The following is a 23,363-nucleotide window of genomic DNA, read 5'->3' as shown; positions in this document are numbered from 1 at the left end:
CACTTGGGAAACGCAAGGTTTATGGGAAAGAAATGTTAACGATAAAAAGATTGAGCTTAGATTCAGATATTGAATTCCCCACTACAGAGAAGTGTTAATACTAGTGCTACAGCCATTAAAGGGATAGTTCACCCCCAAATAAGCCAATCATTTGATGACCGGTTCCGGTAGGAGATGCAAAGAGTCTCCTTTGTGTCTCCTACCGGAACCGCTGCCTACCGTGCTGGCCATCAAATTATTGGCCTAGGAATGCGACAAAAACAAAAAAATATATCGAACTGTCCCTTTAAAGATGGGATCCGACATCAAAAACAATGGACGTGAGTGTCAAAGAGGTTCGTGGCCGCTGTCATAAGATGATGAATTCAGCAGCTGAATGAAAAATGAAGTGGTCAAAGAAACAATATCAACCCCTTTGCCCTTTAATATTGACGAAAACTACCTCTGGTAATATACTTCTAGTTTCTCTATGGCTGTGGTTGTATGACAAGTCATAATAACATGTCATTTCTCCCGCAGATCGAGTGTTTGGCTGCCACTTGTTGACGCTCAGCGAACGCGAGGGGACCAGCGTGCCAAAGTTCGTCAAGCTTTGTTTGGAAACTGTCGAAAAACGAGGTACGTTTTCCCCCTCCCGTTTCTCTGTTGAAAGCTCCTATTCCAACCAGGACTTTGCTTTGTGTGTATATACTGTATGGGAAAAGAGATTGAAATACATGATATCTGTGTGGGGAAAAAAAACAGTCTGGAAGAATGCATTTCCTTTATTCTCCTGCATTAACCCATTAAGACCGGGAATGCATTCCGTGTAATTTTTAGATATCTTTGAGCTATTCAAAAATAGCAGATCTACAAGCTCATCGCGAGGCTATGAGCTTGCAGATCTGCTATTTCTGAAAAATCGTAAACATTTTTGCACATCTTTGAATATATATATATTTTTAAAGCAAACATTTGTAAATCAAATCTTTGCTGCTGGGGGATTCTACAAAAACAGTTTTCTGAAAAAACTTATGTTGCTATAATATCAGTGGTGCTCAAACTTTTTTCATGTCAAGGACCCCCAAAATTATATTAAAAATATATATATTCAAAGTTTGCACACATTTTCACGATTTTTCAACAAAAAAAAGCAGATCTACAAGCTAGTGTCGTGCTATGAGCTTGTGTGTCTGCTATTTTTGAGTAGCCAAAGAAATCAAAAAATGACACAGATGCGTTCCCGGTTTGAATAAGTTAAGGAGGGCTGACATCTCCTCATGCGTTCTCTCCATCCTGGACCCAAGGCCTGTCCCACCTCTCCCTCTCTCTCTCTCTCTCTCTCTCTCTCTCTCTCTGTCTCTCTCTCTCTCTCTCTCTCTCTCTCTCTCTCTGATGCTCCATCTGTAAAACCCCACAATCGCAAATCGCCATTTAGGCCTTTTTTTCCTTATGTTATGTTTACACTTTCTGTCCGTTTTGTTGACATTTTCCCGAGCTCATTTGACAAGATCCACGGTCTCAGAAAAGTGCCTGTTTTATAAGAAAGTTGCGTCTCGGTCGTTGACTTCCAGCGTTCCTTTCCACAGTGTGTGTGTGTGATCAGCAGTTTCCCAGGCTCCCTCACATAGCTGGCGAGGCAAAGGGGCTGAACTGAACCCGGGGAGGGGAGGGGGGGAAAAAAAACGCTTTCCCCGGCATCCCAAAACGCTCATTTCTTGGTCCCCGTCCAAATCCGAGTCCACTTCAGACTGTTTACAACGCGCCGAAATTGAGAGTGAATTATGTGTTTGTGTAATGGGTTCCGTTTGTGGTTTTGGCTGAACATTTGTTCAGGACTATTAGTTATCTTGGGGTAAAATTGTGGTGGGCCCGATAAACTTGCTGAGAAAATAATACTGATTAAGAGCCCCTTTAAACTACGGCAATTATGATTTAGAGTCCTGTTATGTTTATTGATCCATGATGGACTTCAGCCTATAAGAAAATAAACCTTTCAACACAAACAAGGCTATCCAGAGGGACCATAGGGAGGGCCTTTTTTTTTTTTAAAGGGAGGAGAGCGCAAATAAACAAACTTTTGACAACCTCAAGAATAAACAGCAAAGATCACCTCCGTTGGAACATTTTAACATTTTGGTCACATTAATCCATTCAGACCGGGAAAGCATTTGTGTCACTTTTTAGATTTCTTTGGGCTATTCAAGAATAGCAGATCTACAAGCTCATAGCGCGGCACCGAGTGCCGCGCTATGAGCTTGTAGATCTGCTATTTATTTATTTTTAATCGTGAAAATGTGTGCAAATCTTTGAATATTTAAGAGATTTTGAGTTAAACATGTTTAACTCAAATCTTTGCTTCTGGGGGATTCTACAAAATGTCTTCTAAATCGTAACGTTTTTTTTGAGAAAACGTATGTTGCTATAATATCAGTGGTTCTCCAACTTTTCTCATGATGTCAAGGACGCCCAAAATGATATGTATTTGGCCGTGCGGACCCCCATCTCAAAACATGTTGTTCCAGGGACCCCCCAGAAGCAAAGATTTGAGTAAAAAATGTTCGCTTTTAAAAAAAAAACATATATATACAGTATATATTCAAAGATTTGCACACATTTTCACGATTTGTCAAAAATAGCAGATCTACAAGCTTGTGTGTACTGTATATGTGCTATTTTTGAATAGCCAAAGAAATCTGAAAAAATGACACCGAGATGCGTTCCCGGTCTAAATGGGTTAAATCGCAGCAGGACGTAATAAACCAGGCGCATGGGCGTGTCTCTCCTACATTTGCTTGTCGTGACGTCGACTATATCCTCAAGTCACCCCGACGACAGTGACAAACGGCTCCACTTTGTGCCGCGCTGCATGTCAAATGCTAGGAATCTGGACATTCATTAGTGCAATCAATATAAAGGGCAAGAGGAGAATGTCACCCCGGCTACCTCCATGCCCAGTGTGTGTGTTCGTCCGCAGAGTGACAACATTGTCCCTCAAATGACCGTAACCTCTTCTGATGCCCCGAGGCTAGAGGCGCTGAAGTGGTGGGCACGTCTTTCCCTTCTCACCCACACACACTGGGTTTATTATGGGGATGTTTTTTTGTGTTTTTTTTCCTCCTTTTCTTCAGGGTCCTTATTTCTTACCTCTGTGAGTCTTAACCCATTAAGACCTGAGGCCCATTCTAATTTATTTTTCTAAATCCTTTTTTTCTTTTTAAATAATATAACAATTTTAAATATAAAAAAAAAATATATCTCTAAAAAAAAAAAACAGGGACCCCACAGAAGCAAAGATTTGAGTTACAAATGTTCGGTTTAAAATATATATATATTCAAATTTTTGCACAAACTTTCACGATTTTTCAAAAAATAGCAGATCTACAAGCTCATAGCGCGGCACTCTGTGCCGCGCTACGAGCTTGTAGATCTGCTATTTTTTGAATAGCCAAAGAAATCTTAAAATGACACAGATGCGTTCCCGGTCTTAATGGGCTATAATATCATCCATCCAAGTATAGAAAACAAATACAAAAAAGCCATTAATGTCCCATGATGTACCTATAATTGTTTGCCCCAAACAAAATTCTATGTTAATGCCTAATAGCGTTGTTACTTTTCCCGCAAACCGTAAAAGAGCTTCAAATGAAATGAATAACAATTTAGAGACGAAACATCCTCCTCCCGACACAGACTGGCATGTAGAAAACATTGTTCATTTTTAGAGTAGGGACAATGAAAGCATGACAAGCTGTCGACTGCTATTGAGTTGGTTTGGCAGACTCTTGTCTGGCGTCCTTGGATGCAGTGCAGAATGGCAGGCTCTACTCTATAATCAAAGTAGTCCTCAAAATCTCACAGCGAAATGGAGCCATATGGCATCTCGGTCCAAAAGCTAGGCTCGGTGCATGGTCTATGTTACTAGCGGGTTCAATATGAACCAAACGTGCTGCTGCTGAGACAGAAAGAGCTGTGCAGTCGTATTGATACTTTTACTCCTAACCTTTTTAACACATCGGGTGCCAGAGGTTTATTAACCCATTGAGACCTGGAACTTGTGTCATATTTTGATTTGTGCTAAAAAAGCATTATTTTACACTTTGTCTATTCAAAAATAGCAGATCTACAAGCTCATAGCGCGGCACCGAGTGCCGCGCTACGAGCTTGTAGATCTGCTATTTTTGAAAAATCGTGAAAATGTGTGCAAATCTTTGAATATATATATTTTTAAAGCGAACATTTTTAACTCAAATCGTTGCTTCTGGGGGTCCCTGGAACAAGATATTTTGATGGGGGTCCGCAGCCAAATACATATAATTTTGGGGGTCCTTGACATGAAGAAGATTGAGCACCACTGATATAGAAACATAAGTTTTTCAGAAAACTGTTGAGATTTAGGAGACATGTAGAATCGGCTTCAGGTCTCAATGGGTTAAAATATTATACGTTAAGTGCCTGCATTTCTTCCATCAACTTACGTTGATACGTTTCGTGCTGTAGAAGCCCCGACGCGGACGTGCATGTAAACAGAGCGTGCGTGCGAGACGGCGGAGGGTCCCGACTAACGCCTGGAACAATAATATTTCTAACGCGATCCTCCATTGCAGAGTGATCGCCGATCGAAAACGGCTCACTTCCACCACGTTAAAAAGAAATGGAGATATTAAGCCTTTAGTCAAGGAGTTAACATTGGAAAAGGCCAACCGGAAGGATTTTTGACACGGATCCACATCCGGCCCTCTCCTTCTCAGAAACTCCTTGGATGATCCCAAAGTTTCGTTAGAGCGCCCCACGTGGGCCCCACGTATAAAAATAAAATTGGGTCAAAAACGGTCCGGATCGTTTTCGGCACTCCATGTGTTAAAATCAGCGCGCGGAAACCTCCATATTTCAACTTTAATCCATCATTTTAGCCTGATAACCCCCCCCCCCCCCTTCCGGAAATCTAATTTCCATTTGATTTCAGAAGTTGGTCTGGCCTGAGAGCCTTTCTGGGCGTGTCTGTGGAGTTCGCAGCATGAACTAGCCGATCAGCATCCTCGCTCATTTGTTCTGTGATTGATTTGACAGCGCACGTTGGCCAATCAGGTGGAAGCCGAGTGGAGACGAACGGCGGCCGTTGAAAATTTCTCCGCTTTATTTTAAGACTTCAAGACGCTCTCAAACGTATCTTTTTTTGTGGCACGGAATTTACTTTAAATATATTTTTCGGATAGCATTTAGTTGTTTAGCTTCATATATTAGGTCAATTAATCATGACAGAGCCTATTTAAAAATAAGAGAGAACCGGCAGGGGCGGGCAGTGACGCTCATGTATCCGAATAGACCACCGAAGTCCTGACGTCACTCGTTCATCCCCAGGTTCGTAAAGTAATGTCTCTATGGAGAATAACATTGGGTCATCATAGAATCGTCTCATATAAGAATTGTGGTCCAAAAATAAACAAACTGCCTCGGCGATATTGTCAGGGAGGAGGTTCTGTATCGTTTATGATAGTCAGTCACTTATATTTGATACAGTCTGTTATTGGCGAAAATGTAACTAATTCGGCGGAAGTAACATTATCGTTTTCTCACCGTCAGTTGATGCTTCATATCCATAAGAGTCAAACCTCCGGGGTCACTTGTTTATTTTTGGAACACAGTTCTTATTTGACGCGATATTAAAGACGTCTATGGGATTCAGAATGGGGGTGGAAAACCTCGAACCAGGTAGACAAACCAAGGATGCAAAGCAAAGCAAAGCAAAGCAAAGCAAAGTTTGTTGTTTACCCAGGGTGTCGGACTAAGTACGAAACTTGTTTCCAGCCGGACCCTGCATGGAAGCCTTGCTCAAGGGCTATTCAGCGGTGATTCATGATCGATGTGATGAATCGGGGAATCGAACTAGGGACCTTCCGGTATCAAGGCCGCCCCTCTAACCACTAGGCCACCGCTGCCACAAGTAAATGATGAGTAAATTACGTCAATTAAATTACGTCAGACTTCGGTGGTCTATAAAGCAACCTATTTTCGGCATGGCCCTTTCAAATGTCCCCTTGCTGCTATACGCTGCTCTGTGGTGGTGGTGGAACGAATTGCTGATTGGCTGAAGGGGTTGTCAGTCAACGGTACTACTCCCGCCAAGCTCCCGCCCACAGCCAAAAAGCCAAACAGACTTTCATGCCAGACCGACTCAGCAGTGAAGACAGCCAATCTTCAAGCTCACAACGTGTCGCGGTTACTATGCTACAATATAGATAATAATATATCGTATCGTTGCTGTCAGGCAGAAACCTCTTATCTCCGTATTTTAACGTTTTGTGTTTTTTCGTGAATTAATGCCCCACTTGATCATACTAAAGCATCACAGAAACGTTAGCAGATCTACAAGCTCGAAACGTGCCGTGAAGCGACGCATTGCGAGCTTGTAGATCTGCCTTCTTTTGCTATTTTTGTATTTGAATTCTAAAAAGTAACAGTTTTAGACATAATTATGAGGTTTCCACCCGGCAGAGACGATATACTATATCAGAGGTCTTCAACAGGGGGTCCGGGACCCCTAGGGGGTCCTCAGAGTTACTACAGGGGGTCCGCCGAATCTTTGTGTGATTCTTACATTAACCATTTCAACCAAGCATCCCTATTCTGAGGAGAACTTTTGCAAAAAATAGCAGATCTACAAGCTCACAACGCCTCGCGCTGCGAGGCGTTGTGAGCTTGTAAATCTGCTATTTTTGGCAAAAGTGGTTTGGTATAGGGGGGGAAAAGAGTGAAAGTACAGAGTAAAAGGTCAGGTTTACTAAGTGTTGTTTAAGAGCATGGTTAAAGTCTATGAAGCTGCCTATGAAATCTATGGAAAAAAAATATATACAATATATATAATGGGGGTCCCTGCTTTCTCTCTCTCTCGGCCAAGGGGTCCTTGGCCTGAAAACGTTGACATATTATGACAAATCATATATAGTGAGTGCATTCATTTATTAAAAAAAACATGAGGTTTTTGCCCGAGATGACAGTGACTATTATCTAGAGTTTGTCCTACGTCAGTATAAACAAGAAACTAGAGCTAATGCTGATCATTTCTGATTAGAACATACAGTATACACATGCTATGATTACAGTACATTGTATGATAAAAAAAAGATAAGTACAGCATCCAGCGTTGCCAGATTTTGCAAGAGAAACAAGTGGTCAGGTCTATGAAAACAAGCCCAAGAGAAGCGACTATAGGCCACAGCTATTTGAAAATAGCCGATCTGCAAGCTCACAAAGCGTTGCAAGCTTGTAGATCTATCTATTATTTACAGACAGACAGACAAAGATTTGTTAAATACACAAATCTTGTATGGGGGTCCCTTGCACAGGGAAGCAGGCATGTAGAAAAAAGAAAAAGAAAACACCTCCGACATCTACACTTCATGGAGTTAATTTTTTGTATTGAATTAACCAAATGAAAGTAACAAAAAAAAAAAGAGTAACAAACCCGAAACGCTGCACATGCACACTATTTTCCGCGGACAAATATGTATTAATTTTGGGGGTCCTTGACATGAAAATGTTTGAGAACCGCTGGTTTAAACAACATTAGACAGCAAGCCCAAATAAGCAACTGCACTTAAAAAAAAAAAGCCCATGGTCGCTTATAATAAGCGGACATGGCAACACTGTACAGTATGTATCCCTCAGGTGAATATTTACGTATATTTATGTATATTACACCGCAATGGAAGCTGTTTTACTTGTTATAATTTGGTGGATATTATTATATCTTGCAGGTCTGGAAGCGGATGGCATCTACCGAGTCAGTGGCAATCTAGCTACTATTCAGAAGCTCCGGTTCATCATCGATGAAGGTTGGTTGAATCACAAACGGGCTTGTTTTCTGACCTACTGTTGTTTACCAAACCCTGGGTCGGGACCAGTGTTGTAAAGTACATTTACTCAACTACTGTACTCAAGTACTATTTTGAGGCACTTTTTGCTTTACTGGAGTATTTCCAATTGTCGATACTTTTACTTCTACTCCACTACATCTCAGAGGCAAATATTGTACTTTTACTCCACTGCAATTATTTGAAAACTTTAGTTACTAGTTACTTTGCAGATATAAATGATTACATTATTAAACATACTGTACATTAACCACCTCAGCCCTATTTTATACATAGGCTATTTAAAAATAGCAGATCTACAAGCTCACAACGCGTCGCATCGCGACGCGTTGTGACCTTGTAGATCGGCTATTTTCAAACATTTTAGTACTTTTACTTTTGGTACTTTAAGTACATTTTGATACCAATATCATATGTTTGTACTTTTACTCAAGTACATTTTGAATTCCAGACTTTGACTTGTAACAGAGTACTTCTACATTGCAGTATTGATACTTTTACTTAAGTAAAACATTTGAGTACTATTTCCACCACTGGTCCCGAACCATGGCTGGTGAAATCCGTAGGCCCACCTGTAGTAAGGGATGGGACGATACAATATAAATCCCTAAGTACACACACACTGCTTGTAAAATGGTGACTGAGTGCTTCTTAAAACGATTAAGTCCCAAGTTAAATTGTTGTTGAGAGAGCGGAATGAGGAATGGACCCTAGCTTTTAACCAGGCATGGGAAAGCTCCTCCAAGTGAGACAATAATTCAGTACAACCTAAACGGTACAGCACACACACACGCACGCACGCACGCACGCACGCACGCACACACACACACACACACACGCACACCCAATCACTTCAGTCTCTAAATGATCCAACATTTCCATGTGAGAAGCCGTATTCCCCGTGGGGATTTCTTACACAAACAAGCCCAAACGTCTGTTCTGTCCTAACGAAAGAACATAAAGAATATCCCATTCCCCCTCCTAACCATGATACAAAAAATATGTATATAAATAAATAAGCCCTCTAAAATGTGTTATTCATTTTTAACTTGTTTCATTGAAAACAAGGGGGGCATCGCCGGGTGTTTTGACTTGTTCCTTTTGGTACCAACAGTGGTGTTAAGTAACTAAGTACATTTACTTAAGTGCTGTACTTACAGTAAGTACACTTTTGAGGAATTTTCACTTTACTGGAATGTACTCCAATACATCTCAGAGGCAAATATTGTACTTTTACTCCACTACAATTATGTGAAAACTGTAATAACTAGTTACTTTGTAGATTTTGAATATTAGTACAAAAACACACCAACCACTTCAGCCCTGAATATATTTCAGCCATTTGAAAATAGCAGTATCTACAAGCTCATGACACATTGTGAGCTTGTAGATCGGCTATTTTCAAATGTTTTTTTTTAATACATTTTGAAGTTGGGTGAAATGGGACAATCTGCACGATGAGTAGCCTACTTTTGGTACTTTAAGTACATTTTGATACCAATACTTTTGCACTTTAACTCTTTAACTATTGATATTTTTTACTCAAGTAACAAATGTGAGTGCTTTTTCCACCACTGCGGACGGTATACCAATGCGATCTTGGTTCTGGCGTTCGTATAGAAGATGATGATGATGATGGATCCACCGACACACACACACACACACACACACACACACACACACACACACACACACACACACACACACACACACACACACACACGCACACGCACACACAAAGACAGTGGAAAACGGCGGCGGACGGAGTGACATCAGCGCCATTCTCGGCATTCCACACATTCTGGCGCGGTGACACCATGTGCCTACACTCCTTGTCCTCCCGTTTGTTCTCCATGTGTGTTGTTGTTCCTCCAACTCTCGCTCTTTATGCCTCAGAGAAACTGGACATTGTCAAACGGCAGAGGGAGGAGGGAGGGGTGGGGGGTGGGGGGGGGGGGGACAAGGGCAATTTACAACGCTCACAAACATTTCCATATCGTAGGCTTGGGTCGCATTGCATAGCGTAGTATCAGGATTCCACAGAGGATACTCCAACACCTTGGATTTGGTGTTACTGTCAGTGACATTCTTTTTTTCCCCCTGTTTTTCGGGCCCTCGGCTGAACTCGATGCACTACGCTGTTGGTACTCAAAGTGTGGTCCAGGGACCCTCATGGTCCCCTTGCGGGTCTGTAACTCTGAGAGTGTACAAATGGAACCAAATGGACCCGTTAGGGTCCATTTGGTTCCATTTGTACACTCTCAGATTTGTACACTCTCAGAGTTAACATTGATTTTACAATATAAATTGGGGTCCCAGAGATAGAAAATAATGCCATTACATGGGGGTCTGTAGCCCTAATGCATGTCAAACTGGGGGTCCTTGAAATTAAAATGGTTGAGAATCACTGCTAGTCAGAGCTGTAAAAAATATTCTCTTATGGGGGTCCCTGGCATATCTTTTTCAAATGGGGGTCCGCGGGCTAATAAGTGTCAATTTGGGGGTCCTTGACATTAAAAAGTTTGAGAACCACTGCACTACGCTGTACTGTACATTCCATGGGGAAAAAAGCCTGTTGGCTTTCCCCTAATCTGAGTTCCCAGAAGTTTTCGCCAGCTCTGGCGAGGAACTTCTGGGCCAGAGCCCTGGTATTTGTGGGCGGGATGTACCTTACGCTCTGAATCTGAGCGGACACGCCTCTTACCGGTCTGAGAGCTGTGCAACTCGTCTAAAAAGTCCGACGAGAGGCAAACAGCAGTACACAACAATGGCGGCCGAAATTTCTCAAGGGGAAATTGCTTCCCGTCGATCCTATTTAGATGCAACACCCACTGCATGTGGATCCCGCCCCCTTTTCTTCATTGGCTGTTGATTTGAATCACAACGCAGTGGCCGCGCCCCTGCTGTCCAAGCTCCGACGCTAACCCTCCCAGACTAGCTTTCCCCTAGAGCAATGTTTTTCAGCCCAAGGACCCCTTAGCTGAGAGAGAGATGAAGCAGGGACCCCCTCTGTATTGTGTCAAATTTTGTTGCAGGTTAATTTGTATTAACTTTTTACTTGGTCTGCCCTTTTTTCCCTCTACACCTATACCTCTTTGCCAAAAAATAGCCGATCTACAAGCTCACAATGCCTCGCGCTGTGAGGCGTTGTGAGCTTGTAGATCTGCTATTTTTGGCTAAAGTTATCCTCAGAAAAGGGAGGCTAGGGTTCAAGGGGTTAATGTAAAAAAAGAAATCCTATCACAAAAAAAATGTGCCCCCCCTGTAGTAATCTGGACCCCCTGTTGAAGACCCCTGCCCAAGAGAGCAGTGGACCTCAAATACTTTCAAATCGCCACACATTGTGAGCTTGTAGATCTGCTATTTTCAAATGGCCGAAATGGTTAATGCATGTTTTGTAATAATAAACAAAATCTACAAAGTAACTACTAACTAAAGTTTTCAAATAAATGTAGTGGAGTAGTAAGTATACATCATAGCTAATGATCATAGATAGATGATGGATAGGATGATGGATAGGAACCAAATGGACCCTAACGGGTCCATTTGGTTCCATTTTTACACTCTCAGAGTTACATTAACATTGATTTTACAATATAAATTGGGGTCCCAGAGATAGAGATGCCATTAAATGGGGGTCCGTAGCCTAATAATGCATGTTAAACTGGGGGGTCCTTGAAATTAAAATGGTTGAGAATCACTGCTAGAGCCGTAAAAATCTTCTCTTATTGGGGTCCCTGGCATATCATAGCGCGAGGCGTTGTGAGCTTGTAGATCTGCTGTTTTTGGCTAAAGTTCTCCTCAGAAAAGGGATGTTGAAGAGAGCAGTGGTTCTCAAATAAGTTCAAATTGCGACGCATTGTGAGATTGTAGATCGGCTATTTTCGAATGGCCAAAATGTATATAGGGCTGAAGTGAACAAAATCTACAAATATTTTCATAATAAAAAAAGTGCGTATCGTATCGAAGTTGTGAGCCCAATATCGTATCGTATCGTTTCGTGAAATTAGTGTATCGGCACACCCCTAACTACAACGCATGAATGTGGCGTCCTAACACAGCACATTAACCCTGTCAATCAAACATATTCCCTGAAATAAAAATAAAAAGATCTACAAGCATTTACAACGTGTCACAGTGAAACACGTTGGATCCTATATTCTTTGTCTTTTCACAAAGTATATAGGGCTTATACTGTAAGTGGTTTCTAAAAAGGAAATAAATAATAAATGTGTCCCATACTGTCCATACTTCCGCTCCATATGTATTACTCTTTTTTTTATTCGATAACATTTCATCCATCCGGCATTCTTTTAGATCAAAAGACTTTTCTTCTGGAAGACGAGCCGGTCCTCCTTCATATGGAGCAGAGTGTTACACACATTGTTTTTGTGTTGTCTTCTTTTCATCATTCTGCTCACTCTGATCAGCACCTCACTCCCGTGTGTGTGTGTGTGTGTGTGTGTGTGTGTGTGTGTGTGTGTGTGTGTGTGTGTGTGTGTGTGTGTGTGTGTGTGTGTGTGTGTGTGTGTGTGTGTGTGTGTGTGTGTGTGTGTGTGTGTGTGTGTGTGTGTGTGTGTGTGTGTGTGTGTGTGTGTGTGTGTGTGTGTGTGTGTGTGTGTGTGTGTGTGCGTGCGTGCGTGCGTGCGTGCGTGTGTGGTACCTTTTTGATTGGATCCAAAACACATCTAAAACCAGTGGCGGAAGAAGCACTCCAAATGTTTTACTTAAGTAAAAGTATCAATACCGCAATGTATAGAAGTACTCTGTTACAAGTAAAAGTCCGGAATTACACATTTACTGCAGTAAAAGTACAGAAGTATTGGTATCAAAATGTACTTAAAGTACCAAAAGTAAAAGTATGCGACGCGTTATGAGCTTGTGGATGGGCTACTTCTGATGCTTTTTGTGTGACACTGTGGTAGGATCAAGAAAGGGCGTTAATTTGCAAAAAAAAAAAAACACAAAAGGTTAGAACATGGAGATAGGAGGCTTCTGCCCACGTCAGCCACCATATATATCAGTGGTTTTCAACCTTTTTCGCGTCAAGGACCCCCAAATTGACACACATTAGCCCAGGGACCCCCATTTGAAAAGATATGCCAGGGACTCAACCATTTAGATTTCTTGGGGGTCCCAGTCTACACTGTATCATCATCATCAGTGTTCATTTAACTCTGAGAGTGTACAAATGGAACCAAATGGACCCGTTAGGGTCCATTTGGTTCCATTTGTACACTCTCAGAGTTACAGACATATAAGGGTCACTTTGGTTCCTAATTATTAATTTGGCTGGGGACCCCCTGGAACCCCCTCAAGGACCACGGGTGGTCCCCGGACCACTGGTTGAAAACCACTGATATATATGATTATCATCTCGTCAGTGTTCATCGTCTCAGTATGTGAGCGATGGCTTACTTCCAGCACCATATATATACGTCAATATGTGACTCGTGGCATCCCCCCCCACACCTCCAGGCCTGTTCAGCTTGGCTCTCACTCACACGGTTCGGCCTCCTGCGGCATGGTTCGACCCCCCCCCCCCCCCCCCCCCCACACACACACACACACACACACACACAAACGAACCGCGTGTCTACCTGATGGCCTGTGTCGCTACCAGGGGGTACTCTCTGGTCTCAGCTCTATTAACTCATTAAGACCGGCGGGAAGGCATTTTGTGTCATTTTTTAGATTTCTTTGGCTATTCAAAAAATAGCAGATGTACAAGCTCATAGCGCGGCACCGAGTGATGTGCTATGAGCTTGTATATCTGCTATTTTTGAGGGGGAAATCGTGAAAATTTGTGTTTTAAAGACGATTGTGCTTCTGGGGGTCCCTGGAACAATATTTTTTTGAGATGGGGGACAGCGGCCAAATACATATCATTTTGGGGGTCCTTGACATGGAAAGGATTAGGATTTAGAAATCATTTTTTGATATGTATTTTTTGGCCGCGGACCCCCCATCTCAAAATGCTTTGTTCCAGGGACCTCCAGAAGCAAAGATTTGAGTTACAAATGTTATCTTAAAAAAATATATATTTTCAAAGATTTGCACAAATTTTCAGGATAATTTTTTTTTTTTTGCAGATCTACAAGCTCATAGCGCGGCACTCGGTGCAGCGCTATGAGCTTGTAGATCGAATAGCCCAAAGAAATCTTGAAAAAATGACACAGATGTGTTCCCGGTCTTAATGGGTTAAAACGGAATGATTTGAGCGCGGAGAGAGACTCGTATCGCCTCAAACAGCGAACGAGCAGAGAGGAGGGAGCGGGGGGGGGGGGGGGGGGGGGGGGGGGGAGGAGGTAGAGAAAAAAAAGCCATGTGGCTCCTAGACCTCTGGGTAGCCGCGGAAGGCTGGGCTGTTAGCGCAGCGCCGCTGTAAGCAGGTAAACATTAGCATAGTAATTAGCCCCAGCTAATTCTCCCAATTAAAGCTGTGTTGTTTCCCTCTGTCTTTCCCCTCCTGTCTCTCCATCCCCCCCCCCCCCCCCCCCCTTTTGCCTGGTTTGTACTCGCCTGCCTCCCCAGAGAAGGAGCTGGACTTGGACGCCAGCCAGTGGGAGGACGTCCACGTTGTCACCGGCGCGCTCAAGATGTTTTTCCGCGAGCTGCCAGAGCCGCTGTTCCCCTTTCGCTTCTTTGAGCTGTTTGTGGACGCCATCAGTGAGTAGACTGCATACTGCAGCCCCCCCCCCCCCCCCCCCCCCAGCTGCATTTTGTTTCTGTCAACACCGACACTTTCTTTTTTTTCATTTTTTTTCATGTCAGCTACTTTTTTTTCTTGCCATTTTGGCAAAGGGCTGACCGGTCACCTTGCACCCAGTCAACTTCCATTGTTCCATTGTGTTTTGGCTTAACTCTTTAAGACCGGGAACGCAGCTTTCTGTGGGCTGAAAAAAAAAACAAATATTTGCACAAATGTTCATGATTTGTCAAAAATAACAGATCTACAAGCTCACTTTTTTTAAGCGGACATTTGTAACTCAAATATTTGCTTCTGGGGGTCCCTGGAACTGAATGTTTTACAAATGTTCGCTTAAAAAAATATATACATTCCAAGATTTTGCCACGAATTTTCCACAATTTTTCAAAAATAGCAGATCTACAAGCTCATAGCACGGCACTCGGTGCTTGTATGTCTGCTATTTTTGAATAGCCAAAGAAATAAAAAAAATGACACACAGAATGCGTTCCCGGTCTTAACGGGTTAAATACTATATAATCATTTTTTTTCTTTCTTCTTTTTTGTCTTTGTCATCGTAAAGAGTTCCTTTTTTTTTTTTCATCATCATGCCTTATATTAATAGCCAACAATATCACATTGATTTCCAGGGCTAATATATCAGGAATAGTAGCTGATATACCCACAGCCAAGACCACATTTTATTATGCAGTCTACCCTTTGCGTTTTACATATAGTAACACATTCATTTGGCCCTGCGGTGTATTAGCCTTAATCCTGTTTACAGTGAGTGCCTCTGTTTGCCTCTAGAATTGTTGTCCCTTAAGGCAGCTCAGTTAAAGAGTAAACTATTCCTTCACTCTGTGAGCCGAGAGAGAGAGAGAGAGAGAGAGAGAGGCCATTGGGAATAAATACAGCTGATAAGCAAAGTAGATTTTTTTTTTCTCTACCATTGTGGGGGGGGGGGGGGGGGGGGGGTCTTTTAACCCATTAAGACCTGAAGCCGATACTGCATGTCTCCTAAATCTCAACAGTTTTCTGAAAAACGTTTCTACAGTATATCAGTGGTGCTCAATCTTTTTCATGTCAAGGACCCCCAAAATGATATGTATTTGGCCGCGGACCCCCATCAAAACATGTTGTTCCAGGGACCCCCCAGAAGCAAAGATTTGAGTTAAAAATGTTCGCTTTGAAAGTATTTATATTCAAAGATTTGCACACATTTTCACGATTTTTCAAAAATAGCAGATCTACAAGCTCGTAGCGCGGCACTCGGTGCCGCGCTACGAGCTTGTATATCTGCTATTTTTGAATAGCCCAAAGTGTAAAATAATGCTTTTTAGCTCAAATCTAAAAATGACACAGTTCCAGGTCTTAATGGGTTAAATTAATGCGCTATGCTTGATCATACTGCAGCGTCACAGCCAACGCAGCAAACGTAGCACATCGACAAGCTCCAAGCGTGGCGCGAAGTGACATGTTTTGAGCTTGTAGATCTGCTACTTTTGCTACTTTTCAATTTGAATCCTGACAAGTAAGAGTTTTTTGGACAAATGAGGTTTCCACGCGACAGAGACGACATAACCGTAGGAACAGAGGAGCAGTCCAGAGTTTGTACGTTAGCTTGCAGATCTGCTATTTTTGAAAAATCTTGAAAATTGGTGCAAACATTTTTTTTTTACATTTTTTACTCAAATCTTTGCTACTGGGGGTCCCTGGAACAATATATTTTTGAGATGGGGGTCCGCGGGCAAATGCATATTTGCAATTTGGGGGTCCTTGACATGAAAAACGTTGAGCACCACTGTTATGGCAACATACGTTTTTTTCTAAAAACTGTTTTTTGTAGATTTTGTAGAATCGGCCTCAGGTTTTAATGGGTTACTTTCGAAACGAGCCAAGATGAAACCCCACATTTTAATTGAAAAACTTAAGGAAAAATACAAAAGGCTTGATTTAGTTATCTTTGAAACCTGCAAATAAAGTGGAGGGAAGCACTTGTGAGGGCTTTTTTTTGGGTGGTATTTCAGTTAAATTAATCCTTCCTTGTGTTTAATGAAGTGGAGAGTTTGCTTGCGTGGGTAATATCAGACGGGCTTAAAATTCAGTTAACCTAAACCCATGTGCCTACAAACCAAGGGGCAAACCATGGACATAATAATGTCTATATTGTATAATATGTTTATATTATAATGGCAGACGCCACCTCCGACTCTGGGGCGTCTGTATGGCGGCCGCCATATTAGAGGGGGCACGCTTCCTCAGTGGCGTGCACAGACATTTTGAGGGGCAGGTGCTCAAGTAAATTATACTTTTTTTTGTTTACTTAGTCTGCTCTTTTTTACCTCTACGCTTATACCTCTTTGCCAAAAATAGCAGATCTACAAGCTCACAACGCCTCGCAGCTCTAAAGTTGTTCTAAAGTTGTTCTAAAGTTCTCCTCAGAAAAGGGATGCTAGGTTTCGAGTGGTTATGGTAAAAAGAAAAATCGTATCACATAAAGATTTGGCGGACACCCTGTAGTAACTCTGAGGACCCCCTAAAGGTCCCGGACCCCCTGTTGAAGACCCCTGCTGTAAACTGAAAAAAAAGAAAAAAAAATCGAAAGGGCACTTCTGGTCAAGAGGGCAAAGGGCAGGCGCTCTAGCACCACCTAGAGTCTATCTGTGCACGTCCCTGCGCTTCCTGACTACTGGCCAATCGAGCGCGTCCTTTCCGAGACTTGGCAGAATCTAGTTGTATAAAAATACAACAGGATATTTTCATACAACTAGATTCCATGAGCTCAAAGTTACAGACATGGACACAATTACATTATCACTGTTGCCGGGGCAGAAACGTCTTGACTTCTTTAACCTTTCGTGTTTTTTCATAAATTAACGCCTTACTTGATCATACTACAGAGTCACACAAAAGTAGCAGATCTACAAGCTCACAACGTGGCGCGAAACGGCGCGTTTCGAGCTTGCAGATCTGCTACTTTTGGTACTTTTTTTATTTGAATCCTGAAGTCCTGAGGTTTGGACATATGAGACAGAGATGTTATACAGAAGTAATACAGACTACCATGAACATGGAAAAAGAAAAGAAAAATAATAATACATTTAAAACAAATCGAATTTAAAAAAAGATCCGATTATACATTGAAGGCATTCAGGCACGATGCTTTGTAACTGTGTTGCAGACTACAGTATGGCTCAAAAACATTGACAGACCTGCATTTCATTTTCCTCCATGATTTTAAGCCAAGTCCCTGCATTTCAGGCCATAAGCAACTGTTTATATGTTTGACCACATTCAGTACGAACCTTGGGCAATAGAGTCACTGATATTCTATCAGCATTTCAGAATTAAACGCATCTGTGTCATTTTAGGTGCAGATATTCAAAAATAGCAGATCTGAGCTTGTAGATCATTGGTTCTCAAAGTGGGGTCCGGGGACCCCCAGGGGTACTTGAGGGGGTTCCAGGGGGTCCCCAGCTAAATGATGAACAGGAACCAAATGGACCCTTATGGGTCTGTAACTCTGAGAGTGTACAAATGTGTGAGTGTACAAATGAGTGTACAAATTTTATACACTCTCAGAGTTAAATTAACATTGATTTTACGATATCAATTGGGGTCCCAGAGATATAAATGCCATTAAATGGGGGTCCGTAGCCCTAATGCATGTCAAACTGGGGGTCCTTGAAATTAAAATGGTTGAGAATCACTGCTAGAGCTGTAAAAGATCTTCTCTTATGGGGGTCCCTGGCTTATCTTTTGAAATGGGGGTCCGCGGGCTAATAAGTGTCAATTTGGGGGTCCTTGACATGAAAAAGTTTAAGAACCACTGTTGTAGATCTGCTATTTTTGAAAAATCTTCAACATTATATTGTGCAAATCTTTGAATATTTATATTTTGCTTCTGGGGGGTCCCTGGAACAAAACATTTAGAGATGGGGGGGTCCGCGGCCAACTACATATGCTCAATCTTTTTCATGTCAAGGACCCCCAAAATGACATGTATTTGGCCGCGTACCCCCATCAAAATATTTTCTTCCAGGGACCCCCAGAAGCAAAGATTTTAGTTAAAAATGTTCGCTTTAAAAGTATATATATTCAAAGATATGCACACATTTTCACGATTTTTCAAAAATAGCCGCGCTATGAGCTTGTAGATCTGCTATTTTTGAATAGCCCAAGGTGTAAAATAATGCTTTTTTAGCTCAAATCTAAAAATGACACAGTTCCAGGTCTTAATGGGTTAAAACATATATATATATACTGTATATTCAAAGATTCACACAACCTTTCCACAATTTAGAAACAAATAAATAGCATATCCACCACCATCATCACGAGATCCCCAAAAGTCAAGTTCAACCGTCAGAGTGTTGGCCTTTCAGGCAGTGCTATCAAAAGAGGGCACTGTTGGAACAGTTGGGGGTCATGTCTACACACATGCATTTGCAGTGTGTTGTAAAAACTGAGTACATTTACTCAAGTACTCTACTTGTGTACAATTTTGAGTTTTTTTTTTTTTACTTTACTGGAGTGTTTCCAATTTTCAGTACTTTTACTTCTACTCCACTACATGAGGCAAATATTGCACTTTCACTCCACTGCAATTATTTGAAGACTTTAGTCTACTAATTTCGATTATTATTACAAAACATACATTATTACCCACTTCATCCTTGTATACATTTCGGCCATTTGAAAGTAGCCGATCTACAAGCTCACAATGAGCTTGTAGATCTGCTATTTTCCAACGATTCTGCATATTGAGTTCTTTCTACTTTTGGTACTTTAAGTAAATTTTCATACCAATACTTTTGTACTTTTACTCAAGTAAAACCTTGAATCCCGGACCTTTACTTGTAACGGTTGCAGTATTGATACTTTTACCTAAGAAACAAAATTGAATACTTTTACCATCACTGTGCATTTGCTCATACCAACGCGTACAACTTGGGGGTGGGGTGAGGGGGCTGATTGAAGTAGACGTTTTTGGCATCGACAAGCTCATAGCGCGGCACTTGGTGCCCGCGCTATGAGCTTGTAGATCTGCTATTTTTGAATAGCAAAAAGAAATCTTAAAAAAAGACACAGACGCGTTCCTGGATGGAATGGGTTAAATTTGCCTCAAGGCTGGTCACTCTGCTCACCTCTAGCTGCTGCGTGACCTGGCCTGACCCGCACGGACCCCGACCCCCCTCACCTTCTACAGGGTCTCGCTATCATCTGTCACCGGCTCATGAAGCCATGTCATGTGTCACTCACTCCCCTGTCTCACCTATCAATAAGACCCCCGCCATCAGACCTACGTATTCATTAGCCATCTGACCCTCCAGTCTGGCCCCCCCCACCATATTTTTTGATTTGCTCATTATTTTCACGATTTTTCAAAAATAGCAGATCTACAAGCTCATAGCGCGGCACTCGGTGCCGCGCTATGAGCTTGTAGATCTGCTATTTCTGAACAGCCCAAAGTATAAGTTTTTGTTTAGTTTAGCTTATCAACAATTACACAAAACGTACCACACTATAATCCAATAATTCATGCTGTTTGATTGAAAAAGGCTGAAGCTCAAAGCTTTATTTATGCCTATCCTTCCTACATGTTGATTTAACTTCGTTACATCATTTATAAAGTTCATATTGAATGAACACTCAAAATATTTCGTAATTACATTCAAAGATGTTACGTTGTTCGTAGTAATCAAACGCTCGAAAATACACAATATATACACTCATGTCTTCATTCTTATACACATATATACACCCGAATGCGTGCATGTACCCATAGACACCCATTCTAATATTCATACCGTAAAGTCGTTATACAAGATGCGTTCCCGGTTTTAATGGGTTAAGTGGGTAAACTAACAAACGGTTCATCATTTTGCTATAGACCACCGAAGTCCTGACGTCACTCGTTCATCCCCAGGTTCGTAAAGTAATTTCTCTATGGAGAATAACATTGGGTCATCATAGAATCGTCTCATATAAGAATTGTGGTCCAAAAATAAACAAACCGTCTCTGTGATATTGTCAGGGAGGAGGTTCTGTATCGTTTATGATAGTCAGTCACTCATATTTCATACGGTCTGTTTCTGGCGAAAGTTTTACTAATTCGGCGGAAGTAACATTATGGTTTTCTCACCGTCAGTTGATGCTTCATATCCATAAGAGTCAAACCGCCGGGGTCACTTGTTTATTTTTGGAACACAGTTCTTATTTGACGCGATATTAAAGACGTCTATGGGGATTCAGAATGGGGGTGGAAAACCACGAACCAGGTAGACAAACAAAGGATGTGTAAATTACTTCAGACTTCGGTGCTCTATAGGGACCCCCTAACCCCCCCCCCCCTCCCCCAAAGACCCCAATGTGGTGCAGGGTGTCCCTGCACCACATTTCTAGAACCGCTGGTGTAAACAATGCCAGTCCATGTTTAGAGTGTTGGTGCTGAAGTGCTACCTGAGCCCCGTGTCCCAGAATGCCTCAGCGCTGACCCCCCCCAAAGGGCCATGGCGCCATCAGTTAGTCTCCCAAAACGTGACCCGAGAACATGATACCGTCGCTGACGTGCAGAAACCTTGTATATGTGGTGTTGTAAGCTTGTAGATCTGCTATTTTCAAACATGTTGTTACTTTTGGTACCATTTTGATACCAATACTTTTGTATTTTTACTAAAGTAAATTTTGAATTCAGGACTTTTATTTGTAACAGAGTACTTCTACATTGCAGTATTGATACTTTTACTTAAGTAAAACATTTCAATCCATTCCAATCTACTTTATTTATAGAGCACATTTAAAAACAACAGTGTTGAAACCAAAGTGCTGTAACACTCAGTAACAAAATACTAAAAAAAACAAGAGCAAAAAACAACTCACAGTGAAACAGGACAACATTTGACACAATGCCTGGAGGAAAACAGCAGCTTCTCAATCTGAATGTTCAAACACCAAGGAGAACAAGTGCGTTTTCAAACGTGATTTAAACACAGGCAGGGTTTTGAGACGCTCTAACATGGGGTGGAAGCTCGTTCCACAGTGTGGGCGCTATGAAGGAAAATGATCTATCTCCCTGGGTTTTCAACTTTGTTGCTGGGACCGTAAAGTCTTAAACTGAATCCTGTAACAAACAGGGAGTCAGTGTAGGGAGGCAAGAATCGGGGAGATGTGATCATATTTCCGTGCCCCCGTTAAGAGGCGAGCGGCCGCGGTTTGGACTAACTGTAGTCGTGACAAGCAGGGCATAGGCCGAAAGGCATAAGCTGAAGCTCAAAGCTTATTTATGCCTATCCTTCCTTTTATAAAGTTCATATTGAATGAACACTCAAAATATCTCCTAATTACATTCGAGACGTTGTTCGTAGTAATCGAACACTCGAAAATATACAGTATATACACTCCTGTCTTCATTCTTATACACATACAGTATATAAAACAGGGAGCCAGTGTTTGGCTAATGCCAACGTAAAGTGCATTACAGTAGTCGAGTCGGGTTGAGATAAAAGCATGTACTTTTATTCTGTATTATTATTATTCAGTTTTTTTCAGTACTTTTTCCACCACTACTATCACGTACATATGTGCCATTTTAGAACTTCACTCTTCCCTGATCTTTCCCTGAAAGTCCCCTGAAAAGCCACAGTTTTCCCATCTATTTGCGCCCTGATTGGCCTTTGTTTGAATTTACACTGTTTTCACACCTACAGTACCACCATTTGGCACCTGGCAAACGTCCCACTTTCTCCATGAAAAGAGTTTGTATTTTCCACTGATTTGCCCGTGAATTGCCAACGGCAGGGGCCTGTGAAGTTCTGGTATGGCACATCTGCAACTTAGCGTCACTAAGACAAACACGTTTGATTGAGTCAGTGGTGTAAAGTAACTAAGTACATTTACTCAAGTACTGTACTTAAGTACTATTTTGAGGTATTTGTACTTTTCTTGAGAATTTCAAATACTTTGACTTCTACTCCACTACATCTCAGAGGCAAATATTGTACTTTTACTCCACTACAATAATTGTAAAACTTTATTTACTGGTTACTTTGTAGATTTAGATTATTATTACAAAACATGTTGTACACTAACCACTTCAGCCCTACAGTATATACATTTAGCCATTTGAAAATAGCCGATCTACAAGCTCACAATGTGTCGCGATGCGAGCTTGTAGATCTGCTATTTTCAAAAGATTTTTAGACATGTATATATTTTAAAACTTGTGAAATAGGACATTCTGCACAATGAGCACTTTCTACCTTTGGTACTTTAAGTAAAAAAAAAATCCACCACCGGATTGTGTTGGTGTAAAACGTATCTGAAGTCTACGCCGAAAACGTACTCCCGACAGCCTACTTCAATCAACCCCCCCAACCCCGCCCCCCCCCCAAGTTTAACACACGGTTTGGAGAAAAGTGTCCTCTATTATCAAATCCGTTCCACCCCACGCTGACGCTCAGAAAAAAATATTCTCACAGAGACCCCTGAAAGCAGATTGCCAACAATCCCAAGGTACGGGGGGGGGGGGGGCGGGCATAATTTGGCAATAAATATTTACATGCTCCAAAATGTAGGCCAGAATACCCACTGGCACTCAAGGTGGTTCCATCCAGTTAATCAGATAAGCATGTGCGCGGCTGATGAGTCGCAGACAGCGTTTAGACAACTAATTAGCGCGCGGAGGAAGCCGCTTCATAGCAGGAGGTGTAATTAGGCTAACCTGCTACACGTTACCCAGATCAAACGGCCAGGGGAGGAGAACGAACGAACGAACGAACGAGCGAGCGCGCGTTTGTGACTATAAACGTAATGTGGGA

General features: G+C 41.9%; 1 protein-coding gene across 1 annotated transcript in view; it reads left to right on the top strand.

Moving 5' to 3' along the window:
* Window positions 1–23,363, top strand: part of arhgap15 (Rho GTPase activating protein 15) — a 130,522-nt gene that overhangs the window by 68,814 nt on the left and 38,345 nt on the right. Inside the window, exons 9-11 of the mRNA XM_084085259.1 lie at window positions 520–618; window positions 7,737–7,814; window positions 14,388–14,522. Of these exons, the coding sequence (XP_083941385.1) occupies window positions 520–618; window positions 7,737–7,814; window positions 14,388–14,522 (312 nt within the window). The remainder of the gene's footprint in view (window positions 1–519; window positions 619–7,736; window positions 7,815–14,387; window positions 14,523–23,363) is intronic.

The sequence above is a fragment of the Gymnoscopelus microlampas genome (genome assembly GCF_963454915.1).
Source record: "Gymnoscopelus microlampas genome assembly, chromosome: 17".
Taxonomy (NCBI): domain Eukaryota; kingdom Metazoa; phylum Chordata; class Actinopteri; order Myctophiformes; family Myctophidae; genus Gymnoscopelus; species Gymnoscopelus microlampas.
This window is presented reverse-complemented; position numbering and strand designations above follow the sequence as displayed.